Genomic DNA, 22,921 nt, shown 5'->3' with positions numbered 1-22,921 from the left:
GAGTATTATTCTCATCCTATATTACTCGGTTGGATGTTGCTTCACTTGTGGTCTCTTTATTCTGCATCAACTCTGGTTTTCTTTCCTTCAACTTGTCCTTTGACTGATCTGATTGTAGAGTCCTCTTTGCTTCTTTGGTACGATCCTCATGTAGACATGATGGGTGTTTCTTCTGACACTTCTCACATACACTTCTATCTTCACAGTTCTCTGAGCGATGACCAGGTTTTAAACATCCAAAACATAACTTGTTCATTTGAACAAACTTGATTCGCTCTGCAACACTCTTCTCCATAAACCTGCGACATTTGTGAACACCATGTCCTGGTCTCTCACAGAAGGCACATTTTGCAGCATCTGCTTTCTCACTGGACTGTACTGTTAACACCTTTGCTCTAGTGTCTTGATTTCTTGATACCTTTCCTTTTCCAACCTCATTAGACTTAAGTGCATGAAGTGATGTAACTGGGTTTTAAGCAATTTTAGCTTCTCCTGTTAGAAACTTTACAAACTGACTGAAGGTAGGAAATGTCTTAGTTTCTTCTTCAATTTCTATGACCTGACGATTCCACCACATCGAGGCCAACCAATCAGGAACCTTGGAAAGGATTTTCTGGTTCTCGTTACAATCATTAAGGACTTCAAGTCCTTTAATCTGAGACATAGCTGCTTCACAGCCTCTGAGGAAGTCAGTAAATTCTCTCAGCTCAACACTGTCCTTGGAACCAATCTTTGGCCATGAATTAAGCTTGTCTTTAGCAATAATAAATGGGTTTCCATACCTTTCTTCTAGTACGACCCATGCTGCATAATATGCCGACTCTGTGCCTAGCAGGAAGTAACTTTCAATGGCCTTCTTAGCTGGTCCTTCCACATACTTGCGTAAGTAGTAAAGCTTCTCATTCACTGGTATGTTTTTTCTGTCGATCAGAGTTTGAAACGAGATTTTCCAATCACTAAATCTGAGAGGGTCTCCATAGAATGTTGCAGGTTCGGGTATAGGAAGACGACTTGAGCTAATAGATTCTGCTCACATCCTAACAAGGTCTGGAGTGCTGTCTTCTTGATGTGATTTTGTCACACTTTCCTGTGGAGGCATGCTCTGTAATATGGAGCTGCTTAACTTTGGTACATGCTTCTTTTTTACAGATGTGCAGTCACGAAGTAGCTCTCTTGTTTCTTCCTTTGAGTCTTCGTTCTGCTTGTAAACCTGCATTCGTGCCTTTGCAGCATTTAACTTTTTAGTGTCTCCAAGCGCTCAAGCTCTCTGCGCTTGTCTTCTAATGCCTTCCGTCTAGCAGTATTTTCAGCTTCAATCTTAACACGTAGCCGAGCTTCTTCTTCTTCTCTTTCTAGTCGTCGCTTCAATGCTTCAGCTTCTTGTTCTGCTATTTTCTTTTTATCTTTAGCCTCAAGTCTTTGAAGTTCTTCAAGTTCATGCTCTTGTTGCTGTAATATTTCTAAAGTTGCTTCAGTTGCAGCAATTTCTGCAGCAGCCTCTTGTTTCTTAGCAGAAGACAAACTTGAACCTCTGGAGCTCACACTTGAATTGTTCACAGACTGAGAAGAAGACCTGGTACATCCATGACTTGATTTCGAGGCTATGGATGAGAACACTGAACCAGTATCAATGCAGCATGCTTCTAGTCTAAGAGGATCTTGACTCTCAACTCCCTCATCTAGACGACTCCATGCAGACTCAACTATCATTTTTGTGACTGCAACACAAGTGTCTACTCTGCGACGAGTATCACTGTCTGGACTCACATTTTGTCGCAACTCATCATAAGCAACATCTACATCCTTTTACGCACCACTGATTGCATCTATGAGGCTTTGTAGCGTGTCATTGGATAGACACCCCATTAGTCTCTGTCTAGCATCTCTAGCAAGAGTCTTCCATTTCTCATAAGAGCTTTGAATGTGATTTTTAAGTTTAATAAGCTTCTCATCATGTAATTCTTTACCTTTCTCGGTAAACTTGCATGCTCTTTGACTTCTTCGTGGCTCTTGTTCTGTTGTATCATCAACAGCTACTGGTGCTTGTGTGTCTACACAATCTTGGGATTCTAGCTGCTGCTGTGATTGCACAGTCTCTGTTATATTCTCTTTGCCATTCTTAGCAGACTGACCACCTTCTGCCATTTTCTGTATCTCTTAGTTACAATGACTACTCTAATTGACAAATTACACATGTAACGTGAATCATACTGAACATGGGTATTTTCAACAGATGCATCTCTCTTAGATTGTTAACTCTAGTTAAAGTGGTATTTTAACAGTTCAATCAACCTGTATATTAAACTTGTAACAGAAATTCAGAGACACTTAGACCAGGTTATTTGTAGGCTTTGCACTTTGCGATTCTTCACAATTATTGTCTTACTTGCAGCTTGATACCTGCTCCAAAATTACTTAAACTTAAAAAGGTAAGTACATAACACCAGCACTACTTTAAACACTGTACTGCACACTTAAAGAGTCTCTTTTCAGCAAATGGCAAAAATAAGTCCACTTTAAGCACCTTAACTTGAACTTGGTTGTGCTTATCTTCTTGTTGGCCTTAACTTGACAATGCCTTTAAACGCTGTACATGTACATGTCTCTAGCTTCTTAGTTACCGGAGTATGCAGTAGTTGAAGAATCCAGAATGATCGAACTTGGAGTTAACTTGATGCTTTATAGTCTGCTGGTTGGAAACGTTCCTTCTTCTAACCGTGAAGAGCAGATGAATTCTCACTGTAGCTCCCCCCAGTAATTTCACGAGCACAAGGATTCTCTGATGACTGGCGATTTATTGACTGCTTCCAACTCAAGATGCCGTGAGAACTTTTAAACAGAGTTAAATTCACTTCAACAGCATAACTGTAGTCTTTGCACAGATATTGCTCTTTTCCACATAGCAACACAATCCACATCAATCACATTCAATATAAATGAAAAACTTACTTCATTGGCTGCTTATTACCAAAGGAGAACTTAATCTTGCATCTGACGTCCTTTTTAACTCCAGATGAGTAGAATATAAACATTTAGAAATGTGGAAAACGCTTCAACTTTCCATGCGGTGCAGACATCTTTCTTCCTGATTCACTCTGTGCTTTCATAATAAAAGTCTCCATTCAAACAGCTCTTTACTAAGCAGTTTCAAATTAAAAGATCTTTAACAAAACATCTATAAAATAATTAAATAAGCATGAAATATAAACTGACTTCTCTGTCAGTTACACTGTCTTATATTGCTATTCAAATTCCTCCAAATATCACAAAGTTCATTTGATGCAATTAATTGTGACAATCTTCGTCTTGAAGCACATTGAGGCTCTAGATGATTCCTATCAATATCACTGACAGTACAATTAAAATCTCCACCAATTATTAAATAATGATCTTCACATTGCTGAACTGTATTAGCAAGTGTATCTAAAAAAAAAATCATTCTTTCATATGCCTTAACTGGAGCGTAAACATCAATCAATACTAGCGTTATCTTTTCATATTTTGCTGTAACTTTTAATAATCTTCCTTCTACTACTTGTTCTATCTTATATGAATCCGGCAAAAAATTCCTTGAATATAGAATGCCAACTCCTGCACTAAAAACACTTTTATGACTAAAACAAATCTGACCATCCCATTCTTTTTGCCACTCTACAACATTATCTGGTGTGCTATGGGTTTCTTGTACAAACGCTATATCTATACCTTTCATTTTCAAAACATCATATAACTTTTAGCAGCATCTCTCGCTCCATTCAAATTAATGGATGAGATTTTAAAATTATTCATTAGGAGAGAGCATATCAAAAAGCACAAAACAAGCACATTTGTATTATTATTCCACCATTTGATCATTTTCATTTTGCCTTCATTGAGATCTCAATCTTTTTACTATTTTTTTCAGCCGATACACATCTGGATTAGACAAACTGTTATCCCCTCTTTCTCTCATCAAAACTTTGCCTGACTCAATAAACAATATCCGATCAGGAAAGTAATCAGTGACTTCAACATTCCGCTTCCCTTTAGTGGACTGTAAAAAGCTTCTCATTTTCTCTAAACTATAGCCACTAAAATCCTTCTTCTCATTATTGAATGAATCAAAAGATTCTTTCTCACTATCCGAACCTGAACCTTCATCAGCGCTGTAAGACTCTCTATAAGCCCCAACCTCCTTAGTAGCGTCACTGTTCTGCATTTTTTTCTTTGATTTGGGCACAACCTCACATTGATTTTTCTTTTAATTGTTGGAACTTTAAAAATCGATTCATCATCTCTAAGCTGTTCTTCTTCTAGCTCATTTAGATCCATTTCTTCACTTTCCTGTGTTTCCTTCGTGTTTTCCTCTATACTTTCACTTGCTTCCTCCCTTTCCATCATTGTTTCTTTTTTTCTCACTCTCTTTTCTATTCATACCACCATCATCCAATTGCTCTGTGTTATTCTTTTCACTATTTCCTACCTCTACAACCTTTTCCACAGTAGGCCTACTATCATTCTGAGTTTCTTTTTTCTGGACATGAAATCAAATAAGGATATTGCCGCATCCAAAACACTTCAAGCTTTCAGTTGACGCAAAAATCACATAGTCAAAACCATCGATCTTAAACTTCAGAACAATATTCAAATCCTCTACCTCACTCTTCAGAACCATATATACTTGTCGCCTGAATGAAACGACATGCTTCAACAATGGCGATTTGCAACCTAAAGGGATCCTTTTTAAGGTTGAAACCATCTGACCATGTCTTGAAAGTTCCCTTTCTATAGTTTCATCCTTAATGAAAGGAGGCACATTTGACAACAATACTTTCTTCGCTGGGTTAACAAGAGGAAACACTTTCACAAAACTATCGTTCAAGGTTATTCCTTTTTCAACCACCTCATTCACTTTGTCAATCTTGTCGAAAAACAAGACAACAGCACCGTCCATCCTAGATGCAGACCTTATACTATCACATCCAACAATATTCCCAATCGCCAAACTAACTTCTTCCACTGAGCTCTCAGCACCAACCGGCACTTTAATTCCATGTCGCCGAGTTAGCTGTTCAAACGCCGCTCCTCCTGAACTAGCCATGGCCGTCAGTTAAAAAACTGACGAACACTCCCGAACCCCACCCCCCTTTTTACTATCACTCAAATACCAACACCACAAGATATAGAAACAATACACACATAAGAAAAAGAATAGAAAAACAGACCGTAAATAGTTGAAGAAAAAACTCCAGCCATGCTCTGATTCACTCTCCACTCACTCCACAGACACCCACGCATGCGCAAACGCGGAGAGAGAGAGAGAGAGAGAGAGAGAGAGAGAGAGAGAGAATTGAATTTTAACAATCCTTTATTACAAAAATAAATCACAATACAATTAATTTACATATTACAAGAATTGTGTAAAAGACAAATCTCCTTCAAAAACACAGCACAAAGCTTCATTGCAACACCAAATACCTTCAAAGGTAACAAGATCGTCCATATATTTATAATAATTAAAATCAACCAATATTCTAGCCTTCACCATATTTGAAAACAGCACAACAATATTCTGTTCCACATTTTGATCAACTTTCTTTTTTCTACTTAAATAAATAGCCAATTTTGCTTGGCCCAAAACAAAGTTCAGTAACTGACAAACAGATCTTTTTTTCAACACATATTTAAAACCCAAAATAAATAAATCCATAGAAAAAGTCTCATTACAACTACTAAACATATTCCTTAAAACCAAAAACAAAGGTTCTAATCTATTACAGTTCACAAAAGCATGGAAGATGGTTTCTCTTACATTGCAAAACGGACATTCAGCACTAACTTCAGGATTTAAGATTGAAATAAAAGAATTGACAGCAACAGAGCCATGAAGAATTCTCCACTGTAAGTCACCCGTCTTCTTGATCAACGGTGGTTTATATAGTGCTCTCCACTCAGGCTTTCTGCCCTCGATTAACTTAAAAAAATTGCGCCATGGAGTGTCAATTTTCATATTCAGCATATTTTTATTAAAACTAATCACACAATACTTATACAAAGCCTTTCCAGTGCTTGAAAAAAGTCTATACACACAGATCCAACAGTTTCTAGAAAAAATCCAGAAAATCCTTCAAGGTTCAGTGAATAAAACAAACAAGGAAAAGAGTCTTCAGGATTTGGTTTACAAAGACCATCACAATACCCAGTCAACAAAGTCTTTTCCGTTGGTTTAAGAGCTGCCCGCCATTTCATTAATAGCTGTGCAACTACACGTGTTGACCTGATTCTCCAATGTTGAGCAATCGCTTCTTCATTCTTGAAATCGAGTCCTGATATTTCCAGTAACTGGCCCAAAGTTATTACTTTGCTACCAATGAGCATCTTGTTAAGTCCTGGGAAAAGTCTATTTGCAGACACATCCAGACGTGCTCCACAAATTAAGGGCTCCTCTAAAAGCCAGTGAAGAGACTATGGACCTTCTGCTTGTTTAAAAACAAAAAGACTCCAAACCTTAAAAATATTTCTGTAAAACACTGGCAGGCCAGAAGTGTTCAGTTTCATTGGGTCCATAAGAAAAAGAGTCTTATCTAAACCCAGACTCCCAAGATTATGTAAAATGACATGCACAGCAGCACACCATTTAAAATCAGTTGAGCCAACTAGTAGTCTTTGTACAAATTGCAAACGAAAGGTTGCTATTCTACTTTGAAGGTGTATTAAACCGTGTCCACCCTCCTCCTTTGGCAAATATAACATTCTGTGGGACCCAATGAAATTTGTCCCAAAAAAAATCTACTAAGATAGCCTGAATTTTTGTTAACAGATATAGAGGAGGATCAACACAAGCAAACTTGTGCCACAATGAAGATGCAACCAAGTTGTTTATAATTAAAATACGCACTCTATATGACATCTTTGGCACTAAGCATTTCCATTTGTCCAGACGACCTTTAACCTTTTCAATGACTCCTTCCCAATTTTTCTGTACTGTTAACTCATCACCCAGAAACACTCCTAAATATTTAAAACCAAATTTACCCCAACTTAAACCTTCAGGAAGTTTTGGTTTCCCACCTGCCCATTTACCCAATAATAAATCTTCACTTTTACTCCAGTTTACACTTGCAGAAGATAGACCTTTAAAAGTTTTAAGTAAATTTAAAAGAACCTGAATGTCACTTTGCCTGCTAATCATAATTATAACATCGTCTGCATATGCTGACAAAATAAAATTACTTTTACAGTTTGGCAAACATATACCGTGAAGTTTACCCCTAATTTGTTGTAAAAGAGGCTTTATAGCCAAAGAGTAAAGCATACCAGACAAAGAACACCCCTGCCTAACACCTCTTTGAGCTTTAAAAGGAGCACATAAACCACCGTTCACCTTAAGAATACTCTCTATAAATAACTTTAATATAATTAATAAAACTCTGACAAAACCCAAAAGCTTCTAAAACTCTCCACAAATAACAATGCTCAACATGGTCAAAAGCTTTCTCCTGGTCTAAAGAGATTAACCCACAATCTAATTCTAACATCTTGGAGACTTCTAAAACATCACGGACCAATGAAATATTATCAAATATTGATCTACTGGGAACACAGTAAGTCTGGTCAGGATGGATAACACCATCCATCACTCCTGCTAGCCTATTAGCCAGGCTTTTAGAGAGCAGTTTATCACAGTTAATCACTACAGAGTAGTTATACGGGTCGCCAACACTTAATGTCTGTAAGGTCGCCTTTCTTAGGCAGGAGGGTTAACACTGCTCTACGGCAGCTCATGGGCAACTGACCTTCAGCCAGACTTTCATTCAACACCTCCAGCAGGTCCTCTCCCAACTCTGACCAGAAAGACTTATAAAAGTCAACTCCATTCCTTATAAAAGGACTCTATTCCTTGGAGGGCTTTGTATAACTCCCTCATGCTCAAGGCGCCTGAGATCTCAGCATTGGCTTTTTCTGATACCTGGGGCAAATCGTTACAAAAAAAAATTCACTGTCACTCCTGTAATCCACCCCAAGTTCATTTTTATACAATCCCACCACTGTCTTAAGGATTTAAAGGATTTCCTTCTGGTTCTAAACTCATCCCAAAACAATTTAAACATATTTTTAAAATACTTGTCACTTAACAAATTGGTATTCAACTGCCAATATGCACTTCTTGTCTTAATGGAATTTAAAAACACAGAACACTGCACCATACTGTAATCAGAATAACTCACTGGGGTAATTAAAACCCTTCTTACAATATTACAGTGATTCTTAAAAACATAAAATCGATCTAATCTTGCCAGAGAAATCACACTGTCACGAATATGAGTCCAGGTATACTGTCTTTGTTTCTCATACAACTGTCTCCAAATATCACATAAATCATGCGTCTTAACAAGCTGAATTAACCAATCACGAGAGGCCAAGTGGGGTTCAACATGATTCCTATTCAAGTTTGATACCGTATAGTTAAAATCACCACCCCAAGAATAAATATTCTTCCACAGAACATTTTTGCAAAGCAGAACACAAAGTATTTAAAAATAGCATTCTTTCTACTGATGAAGTTGGAATGTACACACACATAAAAACAAAAACAAAATTTTCTTAAGTTGCTCTTACTTTTAAAAATCTACCTTTGACTACTTCTCTAACCTGGTAAGAATGTGGACTGAAACTTTTCGCAAAAAGGATGGCAACCCCTCCGCTAAGTGAGGTGTTATGACTCAATACAGAGACTCCATCCCACTCCCCTGCCCAATCAGCTTCTTCTGTTTAAATACCTCAAATATTTCAGCTCTCTTTCTCATTTCTCTTGCCCCATTTACATTCAAAGTCGCAATATTCACTTCACTCATGTTTAAAGAAAAAGAAAGAGAAGAAACACAGCAGCATTCCACACACACACACACACACATCACTAGCCAAGCTATTATGCTTTGTCGCTAACTTCGTTTGCATTGTCAGAAGTGAGTTTTCTTTTTTAAACGATACACTTCCTTGTTTGTAAACAAGCCCTCCAACATAAAATACCTAGTTTTGTCCACAAACCGTTTTGTGTGGGGAAAATACTCATCAACACACACCCCTCTCTTATTTTTTGTAGCTCTGAGAAAGAGCTTAATATCGTCCAATTCATAACTGCGACCAGTGAAGTCACTCTGAGAGAAACTGACGCTAGAATCAGAAGACTCACTGCCACTTTCCATTCCGTCCTCACCAAAAACATCTTCCACGTCTGCTTTCTTAGCTCTAACAGCTTGAAGGTCACTAGATTTCTTCCTTTTAGAAGGGATTTTAAATTCTTTCTGCTCTGCCTCCATTTCAATGCCATCACTAAACAAATTGGGCTGCTATCGCTGACTTTCTTGTCCGTCTTCGTAACGAATTTACGAGACTGAGTATTCAAGATTTCAGCATTTACCGATCTATTTTCATCATTCATATTGTTGGTGTCAGTGAATCGCATTTTTGAGGGCCTGAACATGCTCGAAAACTCATGAAACTTTGCACACGCATCAGAAGTGGTGAAAATTTACGTCTGTTATGGGTTTCAGAATTGGGCGGGGCAAAATGGCTCGATAGCACCACCTAATGAAGTGCCCCTCGCGCTACATTTCACGTAGATTTTGAAATTCGGTACACACGTTTAACAGCCCAATACCTGCCCAATTCTGCCCTGCAACAGAGACTAGGGGCATTTCTGTGAAGTCCCAGGATGTTTTTGCAGAACTCGAAGTGAAAAAAATTTCAGTGGTGGTTTATCCCAAGATTTATAGTTTAATTTAAATTTGGGGCCCTAGATTTCACAGCCATACAGAAGAATGGGCTTGAAGATGCTATTGAAAATTTTCAGCCACAGTTTAATAGGTGGGTTAAATTTGAACAGTGACTTTCTTATACTGTAATAAGCCCTGCATGTATGCCTTATCGGTCAGAACTTTTACTGCCATCTCAAATTGTCCAGAAGCTGAGATTGTGAGACCCAAATAATTATAACAGGTGACATGATTAAGAAGTGTTTCCCCGATTGTAAAATTATATTATTTATCAGAAATGCAAGTTTTTTTCCATGTTTATTGGTAAGGCCAGTCACTAGTGTACTGTTCTAGAAATAAGATGCTTTCATGCAGTCTCTCTTCATGAGGCGACAGCAGCAGAAGTTCATCAGCATGCAGGAGGCATTTTATTTCACTGCCCTTGAGGGCCAGACCAGGACAAGAGGACTTTTGTTGATTTTTTTTTTTTTTTTTTTTTTTTTTTTTTGGGATGGTTTCCACTGGCTTCCTTCTGGAATTTTATATTTGCCAGTAAATGAGGGAGGACAGGTGCTGTGTTCGAAATCGCCCCCTATACCCTCATTCACTATTCCCTACATTACTCCACTAATATAGTCCACTTGAAGGAGTGAATGAAACGAGTGAGTGAATTCGGACACTGAGTGCGCCGGAAGGGCTGCCGATTTCGCATAGTTTGTCCTTGCTGTTTAATAATCATTTGAAATGTAGCAAATTGGCAGTTCCAGTAGTAATGAATATTTATGTTAAATTTTGCCACGAAAACTAGCATGTACAAACCTTAATTAAACGATTTAATGATCAATTAAAAAGGAAATTATCTGTATGATATAGCTACTGGACCAGCGCGGTTTGGAAAATGAATGGATGACAGTAGCCTACATTATGGTGCATTATGGGTATTCTCTAGCCGTTGAGCGTGCATCGGTTGTACCAAAGAATATACACTAACAAGAAGCGACACTATTTCAATTCAGACCTAGATACTATTACTATTACTCCACTAGGTCTGAAATATATTGTTCGCTGCAAACATGATGATCTTAAATTTATTAATTAATTTACTATAAATAAATGTGTAAAGTTGCATAAAATGGAAATACTCAGTAAAGTAGGCTAACTACGTTACCTCAGATGGCTGAATGGTTGGATTCCACAACTGGTAAAATAAAACATATATAAGACAATACAACATTTACTGGGGAGCCATACAATTTACTGGTGACTTAATTTAAAAAACTGTTCTATTGCGCTTCTGATTTGGCAGTGAAATTCGCCGATTTTGGGTGCGTAAGATGTGAAGGATTATATGGTCCAGTTAGTATTTTCACCCCGTAATGGCGGCCGCGCTACCGGAGCGCCATCTAGTGGCTGTTACCCAAAAAGTATCAAAGTGTCGCCTCTTGGGTTCTTAGCTCTTTGGTTGTACAATCGTTATTGCAGTGCATTGTGGGATTAAAAGTTAAATGAATAAGCCTCAGACTGAAGAAAATGAAAATTCACATCTGTACAGTAGAGGGCGCAGCTCAAACAAACCTTTCAGCTGTGTTGCCACTCTGGATTGAAGAAGAACAGGGGTCCTTTATTCGTACCTTAATACATCTGAGATGATTTGACAGATGCCAGATCTTTTAATCGTGATAACTGAACTCTGGCTAATTTGGTTCTTCAAACGAATTTGCGGACTGGATTAAAATATCTAGATTAAATTATCTGCGATTACTGCGCGTTCATGTGTTCCTCGAAAAGGGCAGATGTATCGATACTCGAAACCACGATCAGCAATGCAGCGATTGGCTGGCGTCAAGATGGAAACGTAGTGACATCATATAATTAAAAAGACACCTGACAAAATACTCAACAAATTTCTGCACCTTTTATAAGAAAACAGCCAAGCAAAAAAAAAAATAAATAAATAAATAAAAGTTATAATAGATAAATGAAATGTGCACTGTTTTTTTCACATGACTCCCATTATTTAGGCTATATTACATGACAGCATTAATTAAAGTTTCTTAAGGGTCAAGGTCAAGTTATCTGCATCTCCTGTGCTGCATCAAGCCACTCCCATAATAGCGTCACCGTTCAAATTAATGCATGCACCATAGACTAACTGTAGCCCACATCATGTGTAAGACTCCAATAAAATTATTAGGTAATTATTTCCTCACGAATAAATCTCTCAATGAGTAAAACTGGCGGTGTCTATATTATGATAGACTACACACCATTATAATATTATTTGTAAATTTATTTTTAAATCATTATTATTGTCCCTGGTTCACATTAGGGTACGTTTGCAAGAAAGTAGCAGTGGCTGGGACAGATTAAGTATTAATTTAAGTATCAATTCTACTTAAAAAGATGCGATCTAATCCTGTTTACATGAAATAAGTCTGCTCCAGAGCAGGTTTGAGCTTACGGACCTGTTGCTGTGACCACGATAAGAAGGACCGAACAATCCAAGATCATGCCAAATCGTCATCAATCAAATCCAGCTAACCAAGTTAGTGACATACGAAGAATGGGCCCCAGGATGCAGGAGAATAAAGTTCAACACTCTTTAGGAATTAAACTATATATATATATATATATATATATATATATATATATATATAAAACACAAATTTGATGTATAGCTAAAGTCATTTTTGCTTATTGGTTGAATTGGATCATCAAAGTTCAGCAGCAAAGACTGGTTAATAAAGTGAGATTAAATACATATTTAATCTCAAAAATATGTATTTACGTTTGTCTGGTGTGTGCAACTCTGCAAACCTGTCAACAGAAAGTCTTGTTTGGTACCTCAAGACTCACTCATATTAACAGCCTTCTAGAGTTTGACTGAGAAAGCCAGAGAAGAGACGTAAAGGAGTGATGATAATAAAAAGCAGGGTTTATTGAATAATCTTAGTTGCGTATGTCAAAGCTCAGACTTCATCTGGCCAGTACAATTCTTATTATACCAAGGGAAAACAATGGAAAATTACTGCTTCACAACATCGGTCTGTGATGTTAAAAACCTTGAAATGGAGACATTCTGTTAGAACATCCCTATAGATGACTAATTATTATAAATGAATATAAAATTACATCATATATAAACTATGTATGATTGATTTATTTAAAATCTTCAGATCTTTCATTCCCTCTTAATCATATATGAAAACATTTGATTACATAGATTGATTAAAAGCAAGCAAACCTTCATGATCATGATCAAAACTTGAAAAGCTTCCCTTCTACATGCTCTTTGAAAGAACAGTTCTTCTCTGTCAAACCGCATTCCAGCGTCAGTTGAGGGAATGTGTCTAACATTGGCATTGGATGATGGCCTTACAGCAGTCAAGTGTCACACAAAAAAAAATCAACACTCTTATGGTAATGTACAAGAGTGTATAAATGTCTAATGATTATAAATGATTATAAAATTAAATAATTTAAAAACTGTATGTTCAGATCTTTCAGTATGATTGTTTTACAACATCACAACACATTCATATCTGATGGCCTGTTTAAGAGGCATGGATCTAAAAATGTATGACTTGTGCTCTTTGTTTTAAGAGGTCAAATGATGCTTTTTAATGTTTTCCCTTTAGTGTGAAATGTATCTGTGCATGTATACGGCCTGCAAAGTTATAAAGCAAATATTCTCTCACAAAGAGATTTTTTTTCTTGGTTTCTATTGAATCTGACTCGGGCCCGAACTGATAAGGTAAAGCTGACAATATTATTATTAACTGTGTGTTTATAAATTCTTTAGAAGCCTTGGAATCTGAAGCTTGCAATTATGGTGAGTGGCGTTACATTTCCGACACACGCTTGAGGTGTTTGGCCAATCACAAAGCACTAGGCCAATCAGAGCACTCTAAGCTTTTCGGAAGGAGGGGCTTTGTAGAAATGAGCGATTTCAGACAGACTGGGAATAGAGTAGCTGCAACATGTGAGAAATAATGTGTTTTTTGAACATTAAAGCATATTAACCTATTCTATTACACCCAACAATCAAAATAATGAACTTTTAAAATAGCATCATATGACCCCTTTAAGAGTATAATTGTCTAAGTAAGGAAAATCTACTGTATGTCTGCTAAAAATAAGAAAGCGGATGTATGATAAGGGCAGGAAGTGACAGCTAGCAGGACGGCCTCCTCAAGATCTTGGAGAAGCAGTAAACTTGATAAACTCGCCATTCTAGAGAACAAACAGAAAGAGAATGTGAGTTCTGCGCTTCAACTGCAACAAGTTATGCAATGTTAAATATGCAAAAAAAAAAAAAAAAAAAAGGCTTTAAAATATTAATACATTAAAAAAAGAAATTAATTTAAAAGTATATTGAAGTCTTTGAGGAGTTGCACAACATGACACTTTACATGAAATGTTGCATTTTTTATGTAATTTATTATTTTTGAATACAATGTACACACACACACGCACACACACACACATATATATATATATATTAGTTTTTGTTTCCTACCTGAGTTTGATACTGAGCCGCCTGTTGTAGGAACTCAACAGTCTACTCACCTCCAGTGGCACTTGCCTAAATGTGATAGAAGCCCATTAATAAAAGTTTACAGCATGGGTGTCCAATCCTTCTCCTTGAGGGCCACTGTCTCACAAAGTTTAGCTCCAACCCCAATCAAGCACACCTGAACCAGCTAATCAAGGGCTTTGTTCGAAATCGACCCCAACATCCTTAAATAGGGCACTGTTTGAGGGGACGGCCATTTGTAGTGGTGTCCGAAACCACAGTGGATGTTATCGAGTGCGCTTATTCAATCCCATAATGCACCGCAATAACGAGTGTACAACCGATGTACACTCAACCACCAGAGAATACCAGTAATGCACTGTGAGGGTCATGCCGAATGAATTCCCGCGTCTTCCTTCTGGTGCAGTCAGTGTCCGAATTCGCTCACTCGTTTTCATTCACTCCTTCAAGTAGACTAGTAAACAAGTAATGTAGTGAATAGTGAATGAGGATAAAGCTCTGCTAGTTGGAACTAAACTCTGCAGGAAAGTGGCCCTCCAGGACTGACTTTGGTCACCTCTGGTTTACAGGAAGCATCTTTAAAACATATCGCCATTTTTGTCATTGCTTTGTCAGTGCAGAACTCATTTTAAGCCAATGCAACACATAATGTCTAGTATCTTCATTCAAACATTTATAAGAATAAAATGTCACTGAAGGCATCAAATGTTTGGTTATAATTCTGTATTCCACACAGATCTCCATCATTAACTCACCACTTCAACCCCAGCTAGCTGCAAAATCTCCAATCCTTCCAAGTCGCCACTCTCCGCAAGACTGTAAAACACACATTAAAATCTCTAAATGAGCATTCATCAACCTTAACACAGAAAGTTCATAAACTGAAAACAAACAGTCCTGTGCTCAATACACAAAACTGTACATAAATTCTAAATTGAAAACAAACAAAAAAAAAAAATAAAAAAAAAAATAGATATGCTCATTTTTGTGATTGCACTTCCGTTGAACTTTAATGTGCCATTTAAAAATCCACCTCAATCTTAATTATATTACTTAACGGAAGAATTGTAATGAAATAAATCAGTACTACAAAAAAGTACTACTACTGCTACTATTAATAACAATAAAACCAACATGTGTGTCATTTATCAAATTACTGTGTCCACAAGTTTATAAAAGCAATAAGAGAAGGATTGATCGAGAATAAATGTGTGTATATAAATGAGACCTGCGCAACTTCATTCCAGCATCAACCATTTCATCCTGGAAAAAATGAGCTCCAGTCTTCCTCAGCAACTTCACAACATCCTTGTGCCTACAGACATAGAAAAACAACATATAGAGCCACATGTGTTTAATTGACTTTGCCAGGTGTACTGGTGCTCATCAACGGCAGCTGTCACAGTTGCTAGGCCATCCCATTTAACAATGTTCATTTCGACCTTCGTGGACTTCGAAGTAGAGTTGTCAAAAGTACCAACTTCAGTACCAATCAGTACTGAAATTTTAAAAATGTGATGCTTTGAGCGCTGTTGAGCGGATATGTAAACACCTCTGATCGGTGCGCTCATCTGATATGTCTGTGATTGGCTACAATGATCAACGCACGGGAGCGTTCTAAAGCACACGGAAGTGTTTGAATTTGAAACCGGGAGCAGGAGCGGGAGCGCTTGAAAGCAGGTGTCTATCAGTGGACTGGTCCGCGATTGACACCTGCTTTCAAATGCTCCCGTGTGTATCTGTGTAAGTGCTCGGTGAAAAGTGTCATTGATGACTATTTACAACGTTTTTGAAGCGTTGATTATTGAATCCAATGAGCACGTCAACACAATGGCCAATCAGAGGTGTTTATGAATCCACTCAACAGCGCTCAAAGTGTCACATTTTTCAAATTTCAGTACAGACTAGGTACATCAGTACTTTTGACAACTCTACTTCAAAGTCATGGCCTTTGAACTTTGCGCTCCTCTAAGGATGCAGCCTCTAAATTGGGACACAGCTATTGTTTTGGAATGAGGGTGAGTAAATTCTATGCTAACTATAAATGATTATATGGTGACTTGCATCAGAACAGACTTGTGACTAGGGATGCATGATATATGCACGGTATCGGCCAAAATATGTTCTTTTTTAATGTTATTGTTATCGCCTAATAAGAAAATTTGGCCAATAAATAATGGATTATTTCCTTCAGCTGAGACACTTTGGTTGTTGATGGTTTTGAATTACTTGAAATGACTGAAATCCCTTCAAAAAGTACAACATGCAGCACAAGTTTGTCATATTGGCTACATAAAATTATAATGAGAACATTATAATTGGGTGCTTGGGACATGGCTTTTAATGGTGAGATTTTGTTTTTGTAATCAGGCTCTCAAAAATCATATAAAAATTTGAATGTAGGTTTATTGGAAAATAACGGACCAGCCTTTTTTTTTTTCCCATGTACGTTTGGACAGAGATGAGAACTCTGGTAAAAAGAGAGGTGGGGGAGTTTGTGTATATATTAACAATAGCTGGTGTCGTAATTTTGCAATCAGAGACAGCATATGCAATCCTGATTTAGAATTACTGTGTATTACATTACGGCCATACTATTTACCAAGAGAATTTACAAACATTTTTATTTGTGCTGTGTACATTCCACCTAGTGGGAATATTAACAGAGCAGCCAGTCAAATTACTGACTGTGTTCACAGGCTCTTACAAAATAAGCCTGATGCACCTTTATTGATCCTTGGTGATTTTAATCAGTGTGGATTGGAGAGGTAATTACCAGGATTTTTTCAATATGTAAAGTGTGGTACGAGGAAAAATAATACTCTTGATAAGTGCTATGGTAATATCAAGGATGCATATGTGGCCAAAGCCAGACCCCCCCTAGGTAATTCAGACCACAACGCTGTCCATCTGCTCCCTACTTACCGGTCAGTTTTTAAGTCCAGTAAACCAACATCTAAGGTGGTAAATGTGTGGTCCAGTGACAGTATAGAGGAGCTGAAAGGATGTTTTATCTGTACAGACTGGGACATTTTTTATCAGGATGCAGATATAGATATCGTAACTGAATCAATCACTGCATATATCTCCTTTTGTGTGGACTCAATTATACCTCAAAAAGTTGTGAGGACATATCCGAACAATAAACCGTATATAACACGGGGGATTAAAGACTCTATAAAAATGAAGAAAATAGCCTACAAGTCGGGGGACATTGTGGGACTTAGGTCAGCACAAAAAGACCTTAACCGGCAACTGAGGTTAGCAAAAACGCAATATAAGGAACGGGCTGAACAACATCTGCTAAAATCAGACACAAAAGGACTGTGGAACTCAATTCGGAGAATGACTAACATGACCCCAAAAGGAAAAGCAATGGTAGCCTGCAATGAATTGGAAAGGGCAAATGGACTGAATAAGTTTTAAATGAGATTTGAGACTGATACTTTTAAAGAATGTGGTGAAATATTAAGTGAAATAAATTATAACAGTTGTAATGATAGAATATTAATAGATTCAGGCGCTGTTATGAGCATTATGTATTTTTAAAACTTTGCATTTTAACAAAGCAACGGGACCAGACGGAATGTCATGTTTTCTTTTAAAGACATTTGCTGAGGAGCTCACACCAGCCTGGCATAGCCTCTTCCAGCTCTCACTTGATTTGCATAAAATACCAGAGCTTTGGAAAAAATCAATTATAATTCCAACTCCTAAAAATTCTTCTCCTTAGGACAATACTGACTATAGGCTGGTGGCCTTGACATCTAATGTCATGAAATCAATGGAAAAGCTTATTATAGAAGAGCTGCAAAGACAAGTGGAGCCATCTTTAGATTACTATCAGTTTGCTTATAAGAGTAACCGTGGTACTAATGATGCTATTTCAACACTAATGCACCTTGTTTTGAAGCATCTGGAAAGCCCAGTTGCCTATGCTAGGTTGTTTTTATAGATTTTAGTTCTGCGTTTAATACAATTCAACCGCATATTTTGCTGGAGAAATTATTTAATTTAAATGTTAATTCTTCTTTAATAAATTGCTATTATTCTTTCTTGACAAACAGGACGCAACAAGTAAAAATTAACTCAGTGTTACCTGACACTGCCCCACGGGGATGTGTAAGTTCGCCTTTTCAATTTACTTTACACACAAATGACTGTCGTAGTCACCAATCAAACCAATTTGTATTAAAATTTTCAGACGATACGGTAATTGTGAACCTGTTAACAAGAGATTCCAGTACTGATGAGTATAAAGCAGCTGTGGAGGGGCTTATAGGCTGGTGTGATGCTCATCACCTACTGATCAATGTTAAGAAAACCGAAGAAGTTATTATAGATCCCAGATCAATGGGTGACAGGAGCTCTGTTGTAATATATGGACAGGAGATTAAACAGGTGGCTTCTTACAAATATTTGGGAGTCCACATTGAGGGTGAGCTCAAATGGCACACACACTGTTTTAAGTGTTTGTTCAAGAGTTCATCAGCGATTACATTTTTTTAAGAAGACTAAGATTATTCGGAGTCAGTAGCAATATTATGCAAATTTTTTATAAAGCTACGATTGAGTCTGTCTTGCGTTATGGAATCATCATTTGGTTTGGGAATCTAATAGTGAAAATGAGAACCCAAATAAGTAATTTGGTCAAGGTAGCAGGAAAAATTATGGGAGTACGGACACTAAACACTTTACAAGATATTTTTGAGATGTCTATGATACAGCAGGTTAATAAGATTGTACTGGACCCCTTACATGTATTGTATTCTGAGTATGTGTTGAACTCTGGAAGGAGACACAGGGTCCCATTATGCAAGCATTATCGCTATAAACATTCATTTGTCCCGTTGTCGATAAAATTACTTAATGAGCAACTCCAGTAAGGTGGTTACGTAACTGCATGTACTGATGGTAGTGTAAGGTAATATGGGAAAGATGCAGCATGCTTTTAAGGTAATTATGTGTTAAATTAAAATTATTTAGACTATTTAATAAAAAGTGTGTTCTTTTGTAGGTATTCTTATTAGTATTAGTATTATGTGTTTTTTTTTTTTTTTTTTTTTTTTTTTGGAGATTAGAGTGCTTTATGTGGAATTGATGTATGTATGAAATGTTTGGGTGGGCTGATGTGCAGCAGTTCTCTCATCCAAGACAAATTTCTCCTAAGGGAGACAATAAATGGTACCTTGACCTTGACCTTATCAGTTATCGGCTTTCAAAAATAAAGAATTATTGGTTATCGTATCTGCCAAAATTTTTTATATCAGTGCATCCCTTTATGGGTCGCAACCACCAGTTTAAAACCAGTGGTCTTGTCCAGTTCGCCTTAAAGACTGTCTGTATAAATTACGTGGCAAACAGTTAATTCAAAACTTTTTGTGGCCCTAAAAAATATTTGGACACTTAAATCAGTACTACCTGAAGAAAACAGCACTGCGAAGTGGTGTATCACCAAAGCGATCTCTGGCGTAGACTGTGGCCCCTTTACTCAGCAGATACTCCACCACTTTCAGATGACCCTCACATGCAGCGACATGGAGAGGAGTGCGGCCATCATAGTCTGCCATGCTCAAGTCAGAGCCCTATATAGAAAGATATGAATTATAACTCGTATCCTGATTTGCTAGACTGCATTTAATACTGCAAACCAGCAAAGCTGACTTGTTTGCATGCTCCTGGACCATTTTTAATATAATAAAAAATATTCAAATACAAAATAATTTTACAAAAATACATTACTGCAAACTGTAAAAATAGGCTGCATTTCTCTGATTCCACTTTTTACAAGCAGTGTTTGCCTTTTTAAATGGGTGTCCAAACAGGTTTCAATATCTTACCATTTCCCTTATGGCCTCCAAAGCTTCAATGTCTCCGACCTTAGCAGCAGCACAGGCCAGAGAGGGAGTTAGTGCATCTCCTATGGCATCAAGTTCCTGTGGACATCAGTAATATTATAGTTGATCTGTACATCTGAGTTTCTTCTGATTCATTATGTTTGTAGTTGTACCATTTTGTAATCAAAGTTTACACTAAAATGCAGTGCACCAAACTGGCACAACTGTTAAGTGAAATCACTCCCGAGTAGGGGTGTACACTATATAGAAGCTTTCGCACCGGGTAATTATAGGAACTAGCAACCAGTGTGATCACTTGAGAACTAAGTTTTCCCCTAGGGCTATTTTCCTGGTTACATTCGCACCTCCAGTAGGAACTCTGAAGTAATGTAAACCGTCCAACAGCAACGTCATTTAAATGTGGCATACAATGCAGTTGTTGACATTATTGAATGGCACGTTTAAATGCTGTTTTTGTTGTGTGCCGTTGTGTGATAACGGAGATGGAATGTAGACATGTAAGTTATGCGACTGAAAGAGCAAAATGGAGGGCTAAAAGACGAAAACTCCTATGACAACTTGCAGTGCTACATATCATCGAGGCTGAGAAAAGAACACAATGCCGCAAAGACAGGCGACAGGTAAATTACTTTAACATGAGCTTCCTTTTATTAAAAATATATATAAATTATGACATATGCACTCCATGACAAATGCAGAACAGTTAGTTCATGTGTTCATGACCTCAAGACTAGATTATTGTAATGCTCTACTGAGTGGTTGCCCTGCACGCTTAAGAAACAAACTCCAGCTGGTCCAAAAAGCAGCAGCTAGAGTTCTTACTAGAACCAGGAAGTATGACCATATTAGCCCGGTTCTGTCAACACTGCATTGGCTCCCTATTAAACATCATATACATTTTAAAATCTTGCTAATTACTTACAAAGCACTAAATGGTTTAGCTCCCCAGTACTTGAGCGAGCTCTTAACACATTATAGTCCTTCACGTCTATTGCAATCTCAAAATTCTGTTAGTTCTTATTGTGCAGGGTTAGACCCTACCAATTTATTGAGAGTATTTGAGAGTATAAAAGTATTTTCAAAAGTCAGCAGTCCATGACAGACCTAAACCAAAGTTACCAGCACAAATAAATAAATTATAAATTGATAGTAAATTAGTGTTTTCAGCAAAATCCCCAGAAAAATTGGGGACAAAGAAAGAGAGAAAGTGCAGGTTACATTACCTCTTTACAGCTGCTGCTGAGGGACTTGGCGATGACCTGAATAAAGCGACTGTCGCTGAGAGAAAGCTTCGGACTGACCAGGTCACCTGTCATCTCACCACGCAGAATTTGACTCATCATCTTATGAACAAATAACATGTTTAATTAATACGTGATCTAAAACAAGTAATAATTATTATCTCATTATTATTATTTACAATAAAACTACTGTTTATTATTATTATTATTATTATTTGAATTAAACTCATATTTAAAGCTGCAGTCTGTAAGATTTGCCTCTGTCACCATCTCTGTTCGAAACCTGCAATTGCAGTTATTTGCGGAATTATCATCTTTACGTGTGTTGTGCATCGGTACGGCTCTTCAGCATGGATGAATCTAATGTTTGCTGTCAGTCACCACATCAGTGTGGATACTGTACTTCAGAATTACAGATTCTACATCTTGGAAGTATAACCAAAATAAGAATTTTCACCAGAAAACGTCATCTGAACAAGTAAGAAACAAATCTGACACTTTTGTTCTGACCAACTGAGAAAAAAAAAAAGCATGACAATAAATCGCGCTACCAATGATGATTAAATCTAATGATCACTTAGCTCATATCACATCAAACCATACAAATTATTATTATTGTTATATTTTGTTCTCAAATTGTTAATGTTAACAACATCAGGTATTGCATGACTGTGTATTTAGTGTGTATTAGCGTTACCTGTAGATTTCAATTTCTGTATCCACTCCGCAGTCCGAAGTCTTTTGCTTTTGACTACGGGTGAATCTCCAGATGTCACTGATGATTGTCATTTGGACCTTTCTGGATTACAATCCACCATCAAAATGATAAGTTTAATTATTGCAGCTGCTGTGAGAAAAGGCTATAATTGATTCATCACCTGCAGCATCCTCACATGATATAGCCTACTAGCTGGGACTCATTCTTCATGTAAACAGATGTGACGTAATGACGCAAAGACGAACGGCTGCATGCTCAAATTTCCTGCAGAATCCCACCAGTACTGATTTTATTAGAAAACATTATTACAAGCTTACTGTTGTGAATCGGGCTAGGTATGGAGATAGTTTTGAACACTGGCTGGTTATGTACTTGCTCAAATTGATTTCGGATCATGTTTAACTAAAAAAAAGTTACGGACTACAGCTTTAAATCAAATTCATGTTGTACAACTAACAAAAATAATTTTAATACTTTTTTTTAACTTTTTTTTAATACTATTTACTTAATGGTTACACCACATGACATTTCTTAAACTTTTCTTGAAAATGGTATAAAAGTCAAAAATAATATGAAAGGAGTATAACTAAGAACTTTGCATTTGCATTTTATATCTGATTTTTTGATATTTTTTTTTACTAATTACACTACATTTCAAAAGTTTGGGGTCAGTAAGATTTTTTCAATGAAAGAAGTCTCTTATACTCACAAAGGCTGCATTTAAATTGATTTAAAATATTAATATTATTATATTAAAAAGTAAAATTTTTAAATATCACAGTTTTCCTGGGATGGCAGCTCCAGTCTTCAGTGTCACATGATCCTTCAGAAAT

The 22,921-nt window shown here is 37.0% G+C and overlaps 1 protein-coding gene and 1 long non-coding RNA gene across 5 annotated transcripts in view; both read right to left on the bottom strand.

Moving 5' to 3' along the window:
• The window catches only part of LOC127512292 (uncharacterized), a 33,412-nt gene extending 30,318 nt beyond the window's left edge, over positions 1-3,094 (bottom strand). For both annotated transcript variants that reach the window (XR_007930171.1, XR_007930173.1), the window contains exon 1: positions 2,950-3,094. This is a non-coding gene — a long non-coding RNA (uncharacterized LOC127512292). The remainder of the gene's footprint in view (positions 1-2,949) is intronic.
• Positions 1-22,921, bottom strand: part of LOC127512278 (L-asparaginase 1-like) — a 172,063-nt gene that overhangs the window by 108,098 nt on the left and 41,044 nt on the right. The window contains exons 10-16 of one of the 3 annotated variants that reach the window (XM_051893052.1): positions 21,353-21,472; positions 20,112-20,207; positions 19,693-19,856; positions 15,500-15,586; positions 15,027-15,087; positions 14,254-14,319; positions 12,649-13,967 (exon numbers count right to left, since the gene is read on the bottom strand). In XM_051893052.1, the coding sequence (XP_051749012.1) occupies positions 14,296-14,319; positions 15,027-15,087; positions 15,500-15,586; positions 19,693-19,856; positions 20,112-20,207; positions 21,353-21,472 (552 nt within the window). In that variant the 3' untranslated portion in view covers positions 12,649-13,967; positions 14,254-14,295. Of the gene's footprint in view, positions 1-12,648; positions 13,968-14,253; positions 14,320-15,026; positions 15,088-15,499; positions 15,587-19,692; positions 19,857-20,111; positions 20,208-21,352; positions 21,473-22,921 lie in introns of those variants that run through there. The other 2 variants (XM_051893053.1, XM_051893054.1) reach the window with 2 other exon arrangements.

This window comes from Ctenopharyngodon idella, chromosome 5 (genome assembly GCF_019924925.1).
Source record: "Ctenopharyngodon idella isolate HZGC_01 chromosome 5, HZGC01, whole genome shotgun sequence".
Taxonomy (NCBI): domain Eukaryota; kingdom Metazoa; phylum Chordata; class Actinopteri; order Cypriniformes; family Xenocyprididae; genus Ctenopharyngodon; species Ctenopharyngodon idella.
The sequence above is the reverse complement of the archived record's forward strand: the minus strand, read 5'-3'. Positions and strand labels throughout refer to the sequence as shown.